Below are 16,007 nucleotides of genomic sequence, written 5' to 3' on the forward strand. Positions count from 1 at the left end.
AAGACCAATGAGAAAGAATTACTTATTGGATTTTTATAAAAACACTCAATATTGTAAAACAATTGCTATGAAAGAGAAAGTTTATGTACAAACAGGAATATTATGGATTATTACATATACAAAGAAACATTATATTACTGTGATTGATCAAAAATATTTGTATATGTGTTGAAATATTAAAATTCTTTTTAAACGGATTGAGCTTTGTATTATTATTAAAAACGTGACCGTGACCACACACGCTGAAAAGCACGCGAAACGTCGGAAAAAGTTTAAAATTATGTAAATAATTATAAGTTTTTAATAATAATACATAGCTTCAATCCGTTTAAAAAGTGTTTTCTCAATGTGTAAAAGCTATGTTAACAAAAGACAATACTATATTATAATTCGTTTGAATGAAAATAAAATTATAATCGAGCTGTCATCGGTAGATATCTATAAATGAGAACTGAAATGAACAATATAAAAAGGTATTGTCTCGTTATTTCAGCAATATTTTTTGCAATCACTGCGTAGGCTTGTATTATAACCATGTCAATTTCATCTAGCTGACCTAGTACACTAGGTATCACTTATAAGACCAGTTTTCGATAGACATTCCATTACTCAACCTATATTGTTGCTTAATTGCTGAGTAACAAAACAAATTCAATCTATCAACTAAAACTACGTGGTGTAAAATACTGTGTGCCAGCCATAATAACCTTTTGTATTCTTTTTACTAACTTACATTAATAATATGAAAGACCGGCCAGCGTATATTTAGAATAAGTAAAAGACAGAAACAGAAGACAAAAAAAATAGGTGTCAATGCCATATTCTAGACACCATCGATTAACTCTCTTACCAACACATTAAAAGTGAGAGCTTCATATGATATTAATTAGATGTATACTACCGACTAAAGTTACTTACATTATTTTAAAGTAAATATCCAATATCATAAACCAATTTTCTGTAAAAATCTTTTCTTATACGATATACATAAATCTAATGTAACCAGATCCTCAAGTCGTGATTGTTTAGTCCTTGTCTTGTAAACGTTAATCTCATAAATTGAGGAGTATTATACGTGTCAGAGATCTTATGTCTAAATTATTACACAGATTAGTGCTCAATTCAAATTTATTCCTCTGTATGACGCTTTAAACTATATGAAGCGATTTTAACATCAGATATTAAGTAGATTTGCATTTGTACTTCTGATTTTAACGACCGGTAGAAAGTTGATACGAAACAACTTTCTGATTATTTTTCGAGATAAAACATCTTACATAATAATTATAAATTCAAAACCCGTTAATGTATGCTTAAATCAAAGTATAGAAGATATTCGGAGATCTCGTATGTGGCAAATAATAATGTAATGTCGTAAAATAATTTCATATAAATATTGTGGTAATTAAATCGTTATTTTGATTTATTTTAATTATTTTCTGTAATATTTTAAAGAGCACTAAATGACCTTCATAAAGGATACTATTTCTTCTGCTTGGAGTCTTTAATTAATTTAATAACTTCCGAAACGAGTTATTGAGGTTTATTCTGTCGTTCTCCAAAATATAGCATGACGCGATAATTCTCTTAAAAACATTAATTAATAAATATTATACAATTCAGGGTTAAATTTTAGATAAGTTATACTAAAAACAAATTGCTTACGTTACGAACAGGACATAAGAATGCACTTACGACTCGAATTAAGCTAGAGCTTAATTCGAGTCGTAAAAAAACTAGAGTTTTTTTTATTAACAATTTGTGTTTTTGAATTTTTAGCTCTGTAATTGTAAAAATGTGTTTAGATTATCTCTATCACGTTTTGTTTTATATCTGATAGTTCTTACAACTTTGGGCTTGTGTCGTCCCTATTGTAATTTGAATTAAATATCTAAGTTTACTAGGAAGTAAATCGGGGTTCAAGAACCGTATTGATAAAACAATGGCAAGCAGTCCAGGGAATGACTCATTGTCAGACATGTCACGTGTCCCGTGAACTCTCCTAGGAAACCGATATTATTACAATACTCATTTAGAAGAAAGCTCCATCGATTACAGACGTAGCATGAATAATAATTCTTAATATATTTGTAATGGATTCACAAATATGACATTTCAGTAGAGTTAGCTGCTACGTAAATGGCAGCATAACCATTTCTTAAAAATGCCAATATGTATTCTCGAAAAAACAATTCTCAAAATGCGTAAAAAGCCTATCATCACATTGTGAAATATGTTGAACAATCCCATATAAAGCTTTATAAGCGTAGTAAAACTTAATTTGAAATGTATTCCAAAAATAACCTATTAAACTTATAAATATCTTATCGTATTAAAATAAGACCACCAAACATGGCTTTACAAGACGAACCCAGTGACAATAACGACTATAAATTAAGTCGTGACGTCCATTGGAATGACTTAAATCCATGAGATTGACCATGGTAAGTCCTGGTATTCGAGGCTGACCGCTTGGGACTGGTAAAATGGTATTAACTACATACTCTGGCTTTTTCTATCCTCTCGTATAGTTAACGCAGCAAACTTTAGTGAGGTTTTGATGTAATTAAACAAATTCTTGCATCATTTCACTTATTATAGTGGCTAATCGTATATTTTTGTTACATCTATATATTGTTGAAGGTTTGCTTCTACCTATCGGAGATATTTTTATCTCCTTTCACTTGTTTTTGTAATAATCTCTGTCCACCATGTCCTTCGGAATGTTATCAATATTTTTTGATACTTCATCATATAGCCATTATTTGGCTTCACTGTAGCTTTATTAATAAGTTTATTAGCCTAATCGCTGAATAAAAATATGCATTTTAGAGCTGTATTAAAACCATAAAATAATATCAATTACTGAGTAATTTCTACAAAACCACTGTGACTTTCATCTCTGTGGTCGTAGGTTCGATCCCCGGCGTTCAATGTGCGCATTTAACATTAGCTCGAACGGTGAAGGAAAACATTGTGAGGAAACCGGCTTGCCTTAGACCCAAAAAGTCGACGGTGTGCGCCAGGCACAGAAGGCTGATCACCAATTCGAGTAACAAATGATCATGAAACAGATACGGAAATCTGAGGCCCAGACCTAAAAAGGTAGCCCTATTGATTTATTTACTTATGATTTCTACAAAGCACAACTTATTCACAATTAAAACAGTTATAACGCCCTCTATGGATGAGAAAGTTTTGGTAGTACACAAGTAATTTAATATATTCATATAAAAATTTACACAAAGTTGCACCAACTTTCCACGAACGTACAACGTTGTAACTATAGGCTGCGCATGCGCCGGTCACGACTCTCATTACTCGGCAATACAGAGCAACCTTTCAGGGGAGCTGCACGTGTGCTTTTGTTCATACTGTAATTAGAATAGGCTCCAACAATATGAAATTTTTAATTATATTCAGTGCCGCTGTTTGTTTTGGTGAGTCAAATTTATTTTATATTTGGCAGCTACATAGTATGTTTTTGCTATGTGCGTAACTATTTTAATATAAATCTATCACATATAGTTTAAATATTTTACAACTTAAACAAATTTATCTGTTAGTTTTCGGTTACTTAATAAGTATGGACTTAAGTCATAAAATATGACGAGGATATTAACAATTATCATATTTTTGAGTAATTACAAGAGACTTTTGTATAAAAACTATCTGATGCAAGCTTTTATAAAATATAGAAAATATTTTAGCAATGAAAGTAACTAGGGCTATCAAGGACATGTTACGAATTCCCTTGAGCTGTGGTTTACTGTCACTTTACAAGATAACGATAATTCGATTTACCTCGATAATTCCGGGTTATTAAACGGAATAGGGAAAGTTTGTGTGAGTGATTCTAATCGCCCACAATTTTCTGAAAAACGTTCATAACTTACCAATAATAAATGTATTTTAATAATTATTTTATCATATTTATTCTGCTATTGTCAAATATTAACAGAATCTATAGATCAGTGCGGAAAAACTAGTTTTAACTTAAATCAAATCATTTATGAAATGATAATAGCAATGTTTACTACTACGATAAATACACTCAATAATAATAAATTTTTCTAAAAAATTTGATTTTATAATATCAATAGTCAAAAATATTTAGACAAAACCGTGTACGTCTTAAAATGTATACGTCACTAAATTTTTTAAACAATTTTCGAACTTGTCTTACTCAAATAATATCGAAGAAATCATAAATACGACCAACATTGTTTCGTCTAAAATGCTTGGTTAAGGTTTTGAATTGCGTTTTAGGCATTTTATAAAATATAAGCTCTATATATAAAGGTCAAATACAATTGATGTGTATTAATCATAGGCAAATCGTTCGTCCTCCTTTCACGAACTCCTAGCAAAGTACGATGCCAATAATTGCCTAACGTATTTTGTAAAGCAATTTTACTATTCCACTTTGTCACGGTATATCGACTTTTCGAAACTTACTCGATAATGGGCTTAAGTAATGTATAACAGTGAGCAATTGAAACTAATTTCCTCTTAAAAATGTGGCGATAAATTAAACTGGTTCATTGCAATCATAACTTTTTACACACACGCTTATAATATAATTGCATAGAAAGCAATTACTAAAATTTTTGATTGTGGACAAGTGTCGAGATGCATTTTTGTATTTGAAAGCTTCTCCACTTATTTAATGTTCAGAAAATTATATTTAGAACGTTAGGAATCTCTTTAGTATTATAGATATAGAATGTCAGTTCGGCAGTTTCCAAATGAATTAGTCAAGAAGTAACTTCATTTAATTCGAATACCTATTAAATCTTGTTCTGTTTTTAAATTAATGTTTTAAATATAACGAGAAACATTCAAGCATTACACCGCAAATTACATCCGTGTGACTCAAAACTAGTATTATAGATATAGAATGTCAGTTCGGCAGTTTCCAAATGAATTAGTCAAGAAGTAACTTCATTTAATTCGAATACCTATTAAATCTTGTTCTGTTTTCAAATTAATGTTTTAAATATAACGAGAAACATTCATGCATTACACCGCAAATTACATCCGTGTCACTCAAAACTAGTTGTCGGGTGTAATGCTAAGAACCTTGTCTTCCATTCAGAATTTTAAGCACCTCAATGATACATAATTGACACACTACGTAATTAAAATGTATTGTGTTGCTTTTGTCTGATTTTAGATTAAAAGAATGTTTTAATGAATAAAAACGTCGGTAAACAATAGATCTTAGACGTGCATGTAATACTGAATTAAATTATGACTTTTGCCACGACTTACACATACTTTGTAAGTATACTTACTTATAAGTCGTGGCAAATAATGGGGTTGTCTTGTCTCTGTGAAAAGAATACAACAATTTAGTGAGCGCTAGTAGCTAGTTTAAAATAATGAAAGTGAGGGATGGTTGCAAGTACTTCTATTCCGTTATACATTTTGAGTTGTTCATTTCTTTATTAACCTTTATAAGCGTAATAGTATTTTTTTCCAAAATTCCTTTATATACTGTTTCTTAGTAAAAATATTGTCAGTAAAATATTTTTGCATTTAATTGTTACCAACCACCTATTTTACACCCGTATAGTATATATTATATTATGAGTATACTTTCAACGTCCAAGTTCCTATGAAAAAATTGTTTTATACTTTCAGTTGCTGGTCAGGATTTCGACTGCCCTGACAAGAATGGCTTCTACGGAGATCCATACCAGTGTGACCTTTATTATAAATGCACAAAAGGTCAGTATCTTGTGTGAAAGGTCGACGTCTACGATAAATGTCACTCACCTTCACACACGCGAACATGTAACATTCCAAAAATATTTAAATAAGACACCTTCGTAGAGTAATTATTTATACAATAAAATGTTCCTTTCACAATTAAAATTATTGTTTAAAAATTGGTAAACATTGCTATTATATCTATGTGTTAGATAAAGATGACATGAAGACATGCACAGAATACCTATCTCATTCAGTTCTGTGTTTTCAGAAAAAAAATCATATAGATTTGTACTATTAACTAATGATTTATTTCTAATAGTCTTAATATCTGAAATATCTTTCAAATGTAATGTTATGTATAATTGAAAATATTTATTTTCACAGCATCTTAAAGATAGATTATGAAAAAATAAGATTTGGGTTTGTGTTTCCATTCCATCCATTCACATGAATACAAAGTATTATGAGAGGAAATTTTACTTTATCTATGGTATTATAAAGTTTATCTGGTGACATTATAATCTAGGTAGCTTTGTCGTTGACTCCTTCCTGGGTCTAGGAGAAAGTTGAAACGTAACTTTTGAAGCGACTAAGTTATGGTTGACAAATTTACTTGCCTTAACGTAATATTGTAACGTATAATATAATAACATGTTTTATTATCTTATTTTCTACAGAAAAACTTACAAGGGTTCTCAACTTCAACTCGAAGCAAATATATACCGTGTGAAATGTCAAACAAATTAAGAAAAACTTGTTTGATAGGTTTTGAAACTTGTTCCGAATTTGAATTATGTTTCGTTGAAAAATTTTCCTTTGTCAGTTTAAAGTTCGCCAAGATAACATATATGAAAAAAAAATCTAAGCGAAAACGTATTTGATGTTAAGTAAAATTGTTTTATTCTTTTTTTTTATAAACACACAAGACGTTTATAGACTTTTCAACATCAATGTTTTCCCACATTAAGCAAGTTATAATAATAGACACGAGTAAAGATTTAATAAGCGATTCATGGTAACATTTCAGAAGAAGGAATTTTTGTTTGACATTTCATTATATGTTATTATACATTTTAGTTAATATTGCAAGCTGACCTTGCAGATACAACTGGCCAATTTATGCAAAACCGTTAAATTTTTTAAACCCTAATGTATTAGTATTCAACACTTAGTTGTCATGGCATAGAGATTTCCTTTTTCTTTTGAAACAGTTTTGCAACAGCAATTTAAAATTACTTACGGCAACTTAAACGCATGAGACAATTCGTGTTAGGAATTGTTATTCATTTTAGTTGATCTGGAAGTGGGGCGAAAGTTTTTTATATAATTTTATTTCGAGCTCTTATATTTAACTTGTTGTATAATGTATTTAACATTATTGGGTATGTTGTTGTATTCAACAACATTCACTAATAAAAAGAACAATAATTCCAATGCCTGAGTCTTTTAAATTTCATAATCTGTTTCGTAATCATTGTTTTTGTTTATTTTACCCTAACCTGACGAGCGAATGTCAAATGCGCCCATAGAAAAGAATTTGGTGCACCGCCAGAATTCAATTCTACAACCCTAATAGCAGCCAGCTTAAGACACTAGACCAATATAAACCAAACGAAATATACTAGTACAATTAATTTATATAGAAACATTTAATTGGTATTTTCATGTTTTATAATGTCTTAAAAAGGCAAAGCAGAATCAAGGCTATGTCCAGATGGTCTAGTATTCGCTGATGAAAACCCAAACAAGGAACTATGTGACATCCCATCAAACGTTGACTGTGGAGACAGAAAAGAGCTGCGTAAGTTTTTTTAGACCGTTTATTTGTGGAAATATTGTATTGTATTGTGAGATTGTTTGACACAAACTGATGATTTTTTTTTGAAACTGCCTTTCATAAAAATAATCCTTTTCACAAATCTCAATTATGGCTTAAGTATATTGTTGTTGATTTAATGCATGTTGAAAAACATGTAATAGTTTTAGGTACTTCGATAAAAATTTACAGTTATGCCCTACATTACGGATGTTTCATAACCTGTAACTCGATTTTATGTGAAATCAACATAACCGGACATTAATTAGGTAAATTTAACCTGTCATTTCGATCATTTTTCTACTAGTATAAGTTGTGTGTTATTTTTGTAGAAAGATAAGTCTAAAATTGCTGAATCGAATCGTTCGTTTTGGAATCGTTTTGGACGAAAATATTACAGGTATAGAAGACTGAAATATAATAATATATTTATTTTGCAACTCACAGAGGAACCAAAACCGAGCAAGGGCTGCCCTAGACAAAATGGTTACTTCAGGCATCCTGATCCCCAGGTAACTTTCATGAGTCGAAATTAATATATAATACGTAATCGTATAAATAGTGATGGATATTTTGGAACTCATTCTTGAGCTTAAGATTAAGGACCTTCTTGTATGCTTACTTCTAAAAAGGTTTAATATTTCATCCTTTTCGGTGCAATATTTTTGTATTCTTTCACAAACAACATAAATTATCATAATTCATTTAGCTCGATAGTAATGTAAGATTTCCCGTTATCGTGTTTATGACAGTCAAGATAAGGTATATCAAGTATGCTTTGCTATCTCTCACAACCTATTGTAGGACTTAATAATAACTAAACTTGTATTCTTTCAGGCTTGCGACAAATTCTACTTCTGCTCAGATGGAGTGCCAAACGAGCACCCTTGCCCTCCTGGCCTCTTCTTTGATGAAGAAACCTCAAACTGTGATTGGAAAGAATCCGTGCCACGGCAGTGCGATAAAGTTACCAAGGGTAAGTCATAAACAGAATCTCGAGGCTCGGGTATCAAATGAAATAAATGAATAGCTTAGTTGATAAAACAAAATAATTTAGAGATTTAGAGTAAGTTTCCTGGTGAAACGGGACGGAATCTGTCAAACCTTTGTTCTTTTTAATCTTATTAAATCGTCAAGTGCCAGTATCCAACTTTATTTTAAATATTTTGATAAAATTGAATGCGTCAAAACTTTAAAATATTTTTTTCTGTAATTTCACTATTATTAAACTTTAAATTAAGGAATGTAATTAAAACATTAGCTAATTTAAAGTACCTAGATTATCTAGCAATTCTATTATTTTAACGTTAATTATAAATTAAATTAAAAAATGAATAACACTAGGTCATATTACAACCACGTTTACTCTTTTATATCATTAATTAACCTAATTAAATTGAATGTAAAAACCGTTTTGCAATATAAGCATTAGCAGAAACACAGAAATCTTTCAAATACTCTAATTTTCAATAGATGTTCTTGACGACGGTTTTTCATGCCCTGATGGTGAAGTACAAGGACCCAACGGTAGGGCCCTACCCCACCCCACCTTCCCACACCCAGAAGACTGCCAGAAGTTCTACATTTGTCGTAACGGCGTCCAGCCCCAGAAAGGCAGCTGCCCGTCCGGTAAAGTCTACAACGAAGATACTTTCATGTGTGATGACGCAGAAAAGGTGCCCGGATGGTTAGTAATACATTTCACTAATATGAAAAAGCCGTACATTATGAATTATTTTTATTGACACAAATAGAGGCTGAATGTTTCTTAGACCAAGAGCCCTACGACAGTAGTTATAGAATCGACAAAAATCTTTTTAATAAATCAATTTTAATATATTAATCAAACAAATTTAATATTTTCAGTGAAAACTACTTTGAAGGCCAGTCACAGGATAAGAACAAATTGCCGAAAAAAGCGTGAATGTAGCTCTTAGTAAATTCCTATTACTTAATATTTAGGTTTATAATAAATAATTATAATGTATTGTGTTATTATTTTGCTACGTAAATAAATAAACTCTTAGAAAAGTATATTCTAACACGATTACAAGAGAGTTATTAGCATTTTTGGACCTTGGGTGCAATTCATCGATTAACATTAAACTACAACCGTATAGCTAATAGCAAATTTAATCATCTTTATACCCTTAATGGCCCAACAAAATAGTTTGAGAGAAAATTATACATATAGACTGATCACTTACTAACAAAAAATAACAAAGCGAGTGACTAATAAAATCTCCGTAGAAACTTTCTCCGGTTTGCAAGTGCCAGTTAAAAGTTATCGAAGGTGGGGCAATAAGATCGCAAACACACTGGAATAATAAACAATACTGCTTGAATAAACAACCCAAATAAATGTTGAGAATATAAATAATGTGGTTGGAGTCAAAAAGACGACATAATATCACCAAATATCCTATCAAACTATTTTTAACCATTACTTAAGAAACTAGAGGCTCGTTGTTAACTTGCCTATAGAAATCTGTTAATAAAATTTACACAGATGTTACTTTCCCGAGTAGTGTTAGCCTAGTGGCTTCAGCGTGCGACTCTCATCCCTGAGGTCGTAGGTTCGATCCCCGGCTGTGCACCAATGGACTTTCTTTCTATGTCCGCATATATTCGCTGGAACGCTGAAGGAAAACATCGTGAGGAAACCGGCTTGTCTTAGACCCAAAAAGTCGACAGCGTGCGTTAGGCACAGAAGGCTGATCATTTGTTAATCTAATATGCTACTTGCGCCATTGATTTATTTATTTTATTACTTTCCTGTCCCGTGATTTAAAAAAAAACAAATGACTAATCATTACAAAACATACGGAAATACATACTTCAACAGAACACATATAAAACATTTACAGCCTTACTTAGTATCAGTACTTAAATTAACAAGCCTTGAAAATGAAAAGCAATGTTTCTAATAATCATAAATTTTATAACTATGTTCATTAGAAATTAAAACACTTCCTTTAGAGGCTAATGTGCGTAAATATGCAATTAATTGTAACTTAAAAAACGTAGGTTTTGTAAATAATTTCGTAACATACTATATTACTTTGATACGATACATTGTACCTATATAATGTTTTATTTGGTTTTCGCAAATCGCACTTTTATTTTATGAAAATGTTTTATTCGATAAATTTAAGTATGACTTTATTCGTAACCCCACAGATTTTAAGCACCTTTGACTTCACAGATTTTCCAATCAGGCGCATATTCATTTGATTGCGTTTATAAATTATAATTACGATAATTACTATCTCACTATTTATTTTGAATCAAAAATTTCTGTACCGAGGACCGTGATCATCATTAGTAAGCACGACAAAGTGACTACTTAGAATTATTTATCTTTTCATATAAAGAAAGTAAAAAAAACATCTCTTATGATGTATTGTAGTACGTATATATATTTTCATTTATATATCCTATCTCTCTATATATATATATATCTTAACCTTTTGTACCAATTATGAATGAAACAATTTGTTAGAAATTATAACGCCTGTGTTATTAAAGAGGGCATTTTTATTTTCTTCAAATTCACTTGATGTGTTCAGGCGAATTAGATATTAAAATACGATTGCTTTATGACATAATAATTAATCGGTTTACTAAAGGAAAGTTAATGAAACTGTCCATTATAGGAGAACAATTAGCCAATATTTATTACATATCCTTAACTTGATTACGATAAGAGTAGTCCAATTATGGATAACTGTAACAGTTGTGTAACTGACTGGTTCGATTTGTCTGACATGAATACAGCTGTTTGGGGCCTATTGTATAATATAGGCTTGAAAATTATACCATACATAAAAGTTTCAGTTACCATTTTTAATGCAAACCAAAGAACTAAATATTTTGGAACACTTCGCCAAATAATAATAAATATGTATTATAATGTCCTATCCTTAAAATATATGTTAGTCCTTTTTAACAAATGTAATACATTCTATTATACCAATGTACTAGTACTTACTAAAAATATAGATATATCCATATCTCATCTGAACCAATTTTTAAGGTGGACGGAAACAAAACAAACGTCTTTCATATACTTATTTATTTATAATAAAAAATACACACATTATACATAATTCTTCACATTTTATGTTGAATATGATATATATGGTAAATTAATAGATTGTTAAAAATAATGTAAATTACATACAAAAAAATATTGTTTATTTCTTTCCTACGACGGCAGACGGCAAACTTTGGTAAATAATAGAGGAAATAACCCAACTAGGTTTGCTAAGGTCAGTATAATAAGTGTAGTCTTAATAAAGCAATATTATGTTTCTAGCAAATGTGGCACTTATGAGTGGGCATGAGTAATCTCATGCGTTCTTTTGTTGGGCGCATTTAAACAGTCGAATCGGTTCCCCATTTTACATCGATTAATACTCCACATTATTACCGTCTTTTGTAGATTTAACATAGTTGTTTGTTTTTTCGAAAATATATTTGTTGCAACAATTTACAACCAACAACCATATACAAAATCTTTTTACTTTCTATTTTTAATGTATCATCTTTTTAGTTTAGATTGTTTTTTTTTCCTGATTAGTTTTGTCTTAATAAATGTGTATAACATGTATTTTTGCACTACTTGTCTATCTTATGTAATTTAATAAATTTTTTATTTTTTCTTTACTCACAGTGTTGCCTGGAAGAGATCGCCAGTTGCCCTCCTTTTGATTTAATTATGTTACGAAGTGTAAATAAATAAAAATCTGTAATCTTAAAGCACTATAAATATAATTATATAAATAAAAGAAAAGTATGCGTGTACTAGTGTACACTCGTAAGAAGTGAAACTTCTTTATGACCTTATTTTTCTAAAAATTATCTACTATATGCAACTTTACAAAATTTAACAAAAGGCTTAATAAAGTTTAACAAAAGGCTTTTATTATCATAGACATGAATACAAATAATACAATTATTTCATTTTACCTTATTACTACTTAGATTATTACAGATTTACTGTTAGAAATTATGAATTCTGTCTTCACAGGAAACGAAAAGCTTTAAGAGAGTGGCTTTTCATTCGATCAATTTTTATGCTTCAATTTTATGTAAATTACATACAAAAAAATATTGTTTATTTCTTTCCTACGACGGCAGACGGCAAACTTTGGTAAATAATAGAGGAAATAACCCAACTAGGTTTGCTAAGGTCAGTATAATAAGTGTAGTCTTAATAAAGCAATATTATGTTTCTAGCAAATGTGGCACTTATGAGTGGGCATGAGTAATCTCATGCGTTCTTTTGTTGGGCGCATTTAAACAGTCGAATCGGTTCCCCATTTTACATCGATTAATACTCCACATTATTACCGTCTTTTGTAGATTTAACATAGTTGTTTGTTTTTTCGAAAATATATTTGTTGCAACAATTTACAACCAACAACCATATACAAAATCTTTTTACTTTCTATTTTTAATGTATCATCTTTTTAGTTTAGATTGTTTTTTTTTCCTGATTAGTTTTGTCTTAATAAATGTGTATAACATGTATTTTTGCACTACTTGTCTATCTTATGTAATTTAATAAATTTTTTATTTTTTCTTTACTCACAGTGTTGCCTGGAAGAGATCGCCAGTTGCCCTCCTTTTGATTTAATTATGTTACGAAGTGTAAATAAATAAAAATCTGTAATCTTAAAGCACTATAAATATAATTATATAAATAAAAGAAAAGTATGCGTGTACTAGTGTACACTCGTAAGAAGTGAAACTTCTTTATGACCTTATTTTTCTAAAAATTATCTACTATATGCAACTTTACAAAATTTAACAAAAGGCTTAATAAAGTTTAACAAAAGGCTTTTATTATCATAGACATGAATACAAATAATACAATTATTTCATTTTACCTTATTACTACTTAGATTATTACAGATTTACTGTTAGAAATTATGAATTCTGTCTTCACAGGAAACGAAAAGCTTTAAGAGAGTGGCTTTTCATTCGATCAATTTTTATGCTTCAATTTTATGTAAATTACATACAAAAAAATATTGTTTATTTCTTTCCTACGACGGCAGACGGCAAACTTTGGTAAATAATAGAGGAAATAACCCAACTAGGTTTGCTAAGGTCAGTATAATAAGTGTAGTCTTAATAAAGCAATATTATGTTTCTAGCAAATGTGGCACTTATGAGTGGGCATGAGTAATCTCATGCGTTCTTTTGTTGGGCGCATTTAAACAGTCGAATCGGTTCCCCATTTTACATCGATTAATACTCCACATTATTACCGTCTTTTGTAGATTTAACATAGTTGTTTGTTTTTTCGAAAATATATTTGTTGCAACAATTTACAACCAACAACCATATACAAAATCTTTTTACTTTCTATTTTTAATGTATCATCTTTTTAGTTTAGATTGTTTTTTTTTCCTGATTAGTTTTGTCTTAATAAATGTGTATAACATGTATTTTTGCACTACTTGTCTATCTTATGTAATTTAATAAATTTTTTATTTTTTCTTTACTCACAGTGTTGCCTGGAAGAGATCGCCAGTTGCCCTCCTTTTGATTTAATTATGTTACGAAGTGTAAATAAATAAAAATCTGTAATCTTAAAGCACTATAAATATAATTATATAAATAAAAGAAAAGTATGCGTGTACTAGTGTACACTCGTAAGAAGTGAAACTTCTTTATGACCTTATTTTTCTAAAAATTATCTACTATATGCAACTTTACAAAATTTAACAAAAGGCTTAATAAAGTTTAACAAAAGGCTTTTATTATCATAGACATGAATACAAATAATACAATTATTTCATTTTACCTTATTACTACTTAGATTATTACAGATTTACTGTTAGAAATTATGAATTCTGTCTTCACAGGAAACGAAAAGCTTTAAGAGAGTGGCTTTTCATTCGATCAATTTTTATGCTTCAATCAAACATGACCATGATGTTAATAGGACCCTCACCGTTCGAGCGAATGTTAAATATGCACTTAAATTTAAAGAAAGTCCATTGGCACGGCCGGGGATTAAACCTACGACCTCAGGAATCAGAGTCACATGAAGCCACTAGGCCAACACTGCTCAGACGGCATATTACCTATCAATTATTATAACTTGACTTATTATCCATTATCCTCTAAATGGGGCAGAGGGCGTCGATAATGCTTTGCCATCGTTGCGATCATGCGTTAACACAACTGAGAGTCATCAGGATTGTTTACGACAACGTCTCCTTTTATATAGGAAGTCCAATCCTCTTGTTTGGGGATGTGGTCGGACTCCTTTCAAAGGAATAAATGATCTCCTAGACTAGACAAAAAATACCAATAATTTAAATACAATATCTTTTTATAAGATCTGTTACACAAAGCACGCCGCAAGGTATATGCCCGTTTTCGTAATGGGTGACTCGGACTGAATGTGACATGTGCTCTATATATAGTCCACGCAATATCATTTCCTAAGTTAAATAATTAATGTTTGTAACGTGTTTGTTACGGTGCTTTTATCAAAAACTATCAGATTTTTTTATAAAAGCGTGGATGTATCAGCTGTAATATTATATTATGGTTTAAAGCACTATAAATAATATAAATAAAAGAAAAGTGTGCCTGTACTAGTATACACTCGTAAGAAGTGAAACTTCTTTATGGCCTTATTTTTCTAAAAAATATCTACTATATACAACTTTACAAAAAATGGTTTAATAAAGTTTAACAAAAGGTTTTTATTATCCTAGACATGAGTACAAATAATACAATTATTTAATTTTACCTTATTACTACTAAGATTATTAGAGATATTGTAATAGTATTATTACTATCATTTTTATCGTTATTATATATTTTTGGTATTAATGGCTTCAACCGTGGTAGGGGCAAGAAAAAGATGGCGCGTAACGGAAAAATGTGACGGTAATCTTTTTCCAACGCCGATAAAGAAGTTTCACTTCAATAATAATCTATCTCATCGTAAAACAATAGGTTCTAAAAAATGTTTAACTAGAAAACTAATAAACAAGTAAGAATTTGCTGTTTATGGACCAATTAAAAGTAAGCAACTATTTAATGCACAGCTGGGAGTACTACTGTTAAGGAATAACTTGCAAGAGTTGGACAGATAGTGAGAATCTTAAAATATTCATTACGCATACAAAGTACGAAAATTGCCAATTTACTACCTCGGCGTTCCGACTTACAATAAACATAAGGAAATATAGCAAGATAATATACGTGTTAAAAGCTACATATTTTACAGCCTAATTTTGGGTTTAAAGATAATTAAATGAACTATAAATTAAATCAAACGTGTTTTATATCCTATATATAACACCTTAAAAAGTCCAAACCTAAATAATATAGGTACTACAATATATATCATTATATTAAAAGAATCGTCACACAAATTTCTTTGATATAGTTAAATAAAATGCATGAACTATAGATGTAGGAGGGTGGTAGCAGCGATAGT

The 16,007-nt window shown here is 30.1% G+C and overlaps 1 protein-coding gene across 1 annotated transcript; it reads left to right on the forward strand.

Annotated features, from left to right (window-relative positions):
- Positions 1 to 3,338: 3,338 nt before the first annotated feature.
- On the forward strand, positions 3,339 to 9,581 carry LOC123706709 (protein obstructor-E-like). Its single transcript, XM_045656073.1, has 7 exons — positions 3,339 to 3,440; positions 5,647 to 5,733; positions 7,406 to 7,519; positions 7,982 to 8,046; positions 8,372 to 8,510; positions 9,008 to 9,221; positions 9,401 to 9,581. The coding sequence occupies exons 1-7, from the start codon at positions 3,401 to 3,403 to the stop codon at positions 9,456 to 9,458; spliced, it is 717 nt and encodes a 238-aa protein (XP_045512029.1). The 5' UTR covers positions 3,339 to 3,400; the 3' UTR covers positions 9,459 to 9,581.
- Positions 9,582 to 16,007: the final 6,426 nt, after the last annotated feature.

This window comes from Pieris brassicae, chromosome 3 (assembly GCF_905147105.1).
Source record: "Pieris brassicae chromosome 3, ilPieBrab1.1, whole genome shotgun sequence".
NCBI classification, from domain to species: domain Eukaryota; kingdom Metazoa; phylum Arthropoda; class Insecta; order Lepidoptera; family Pieridae; genus Pieris; species Pieris brassicae.

What these genes read in the sequence shown, in the direction of transcription:
- LOC123706709 (XM_045656073.1), top strand. Translation starts at nt 3,401, where the DNA reads ATGAAATTTTTAATTATATTCAGTGCCGCTGTTTGTTTTG. An exon ending in CAGTGCCGCTGTTTGTTTTG is followed by an intron (nt 3,441 to 5,646) that starts GTGAGTCAAATT and finishes TTATACTTTCAG; the next exon opens with TTGCTGGTCAGGATTTCGAC. An exon ending in TCAGGCATCCTGATCCCCAG is followed by an intron (nt 8,047 to 8,371) that starts GTAACTTTCATG and finishes GTATTCTTTCAG; the next exon opens with GCTTGCGACAAATTCTACTT.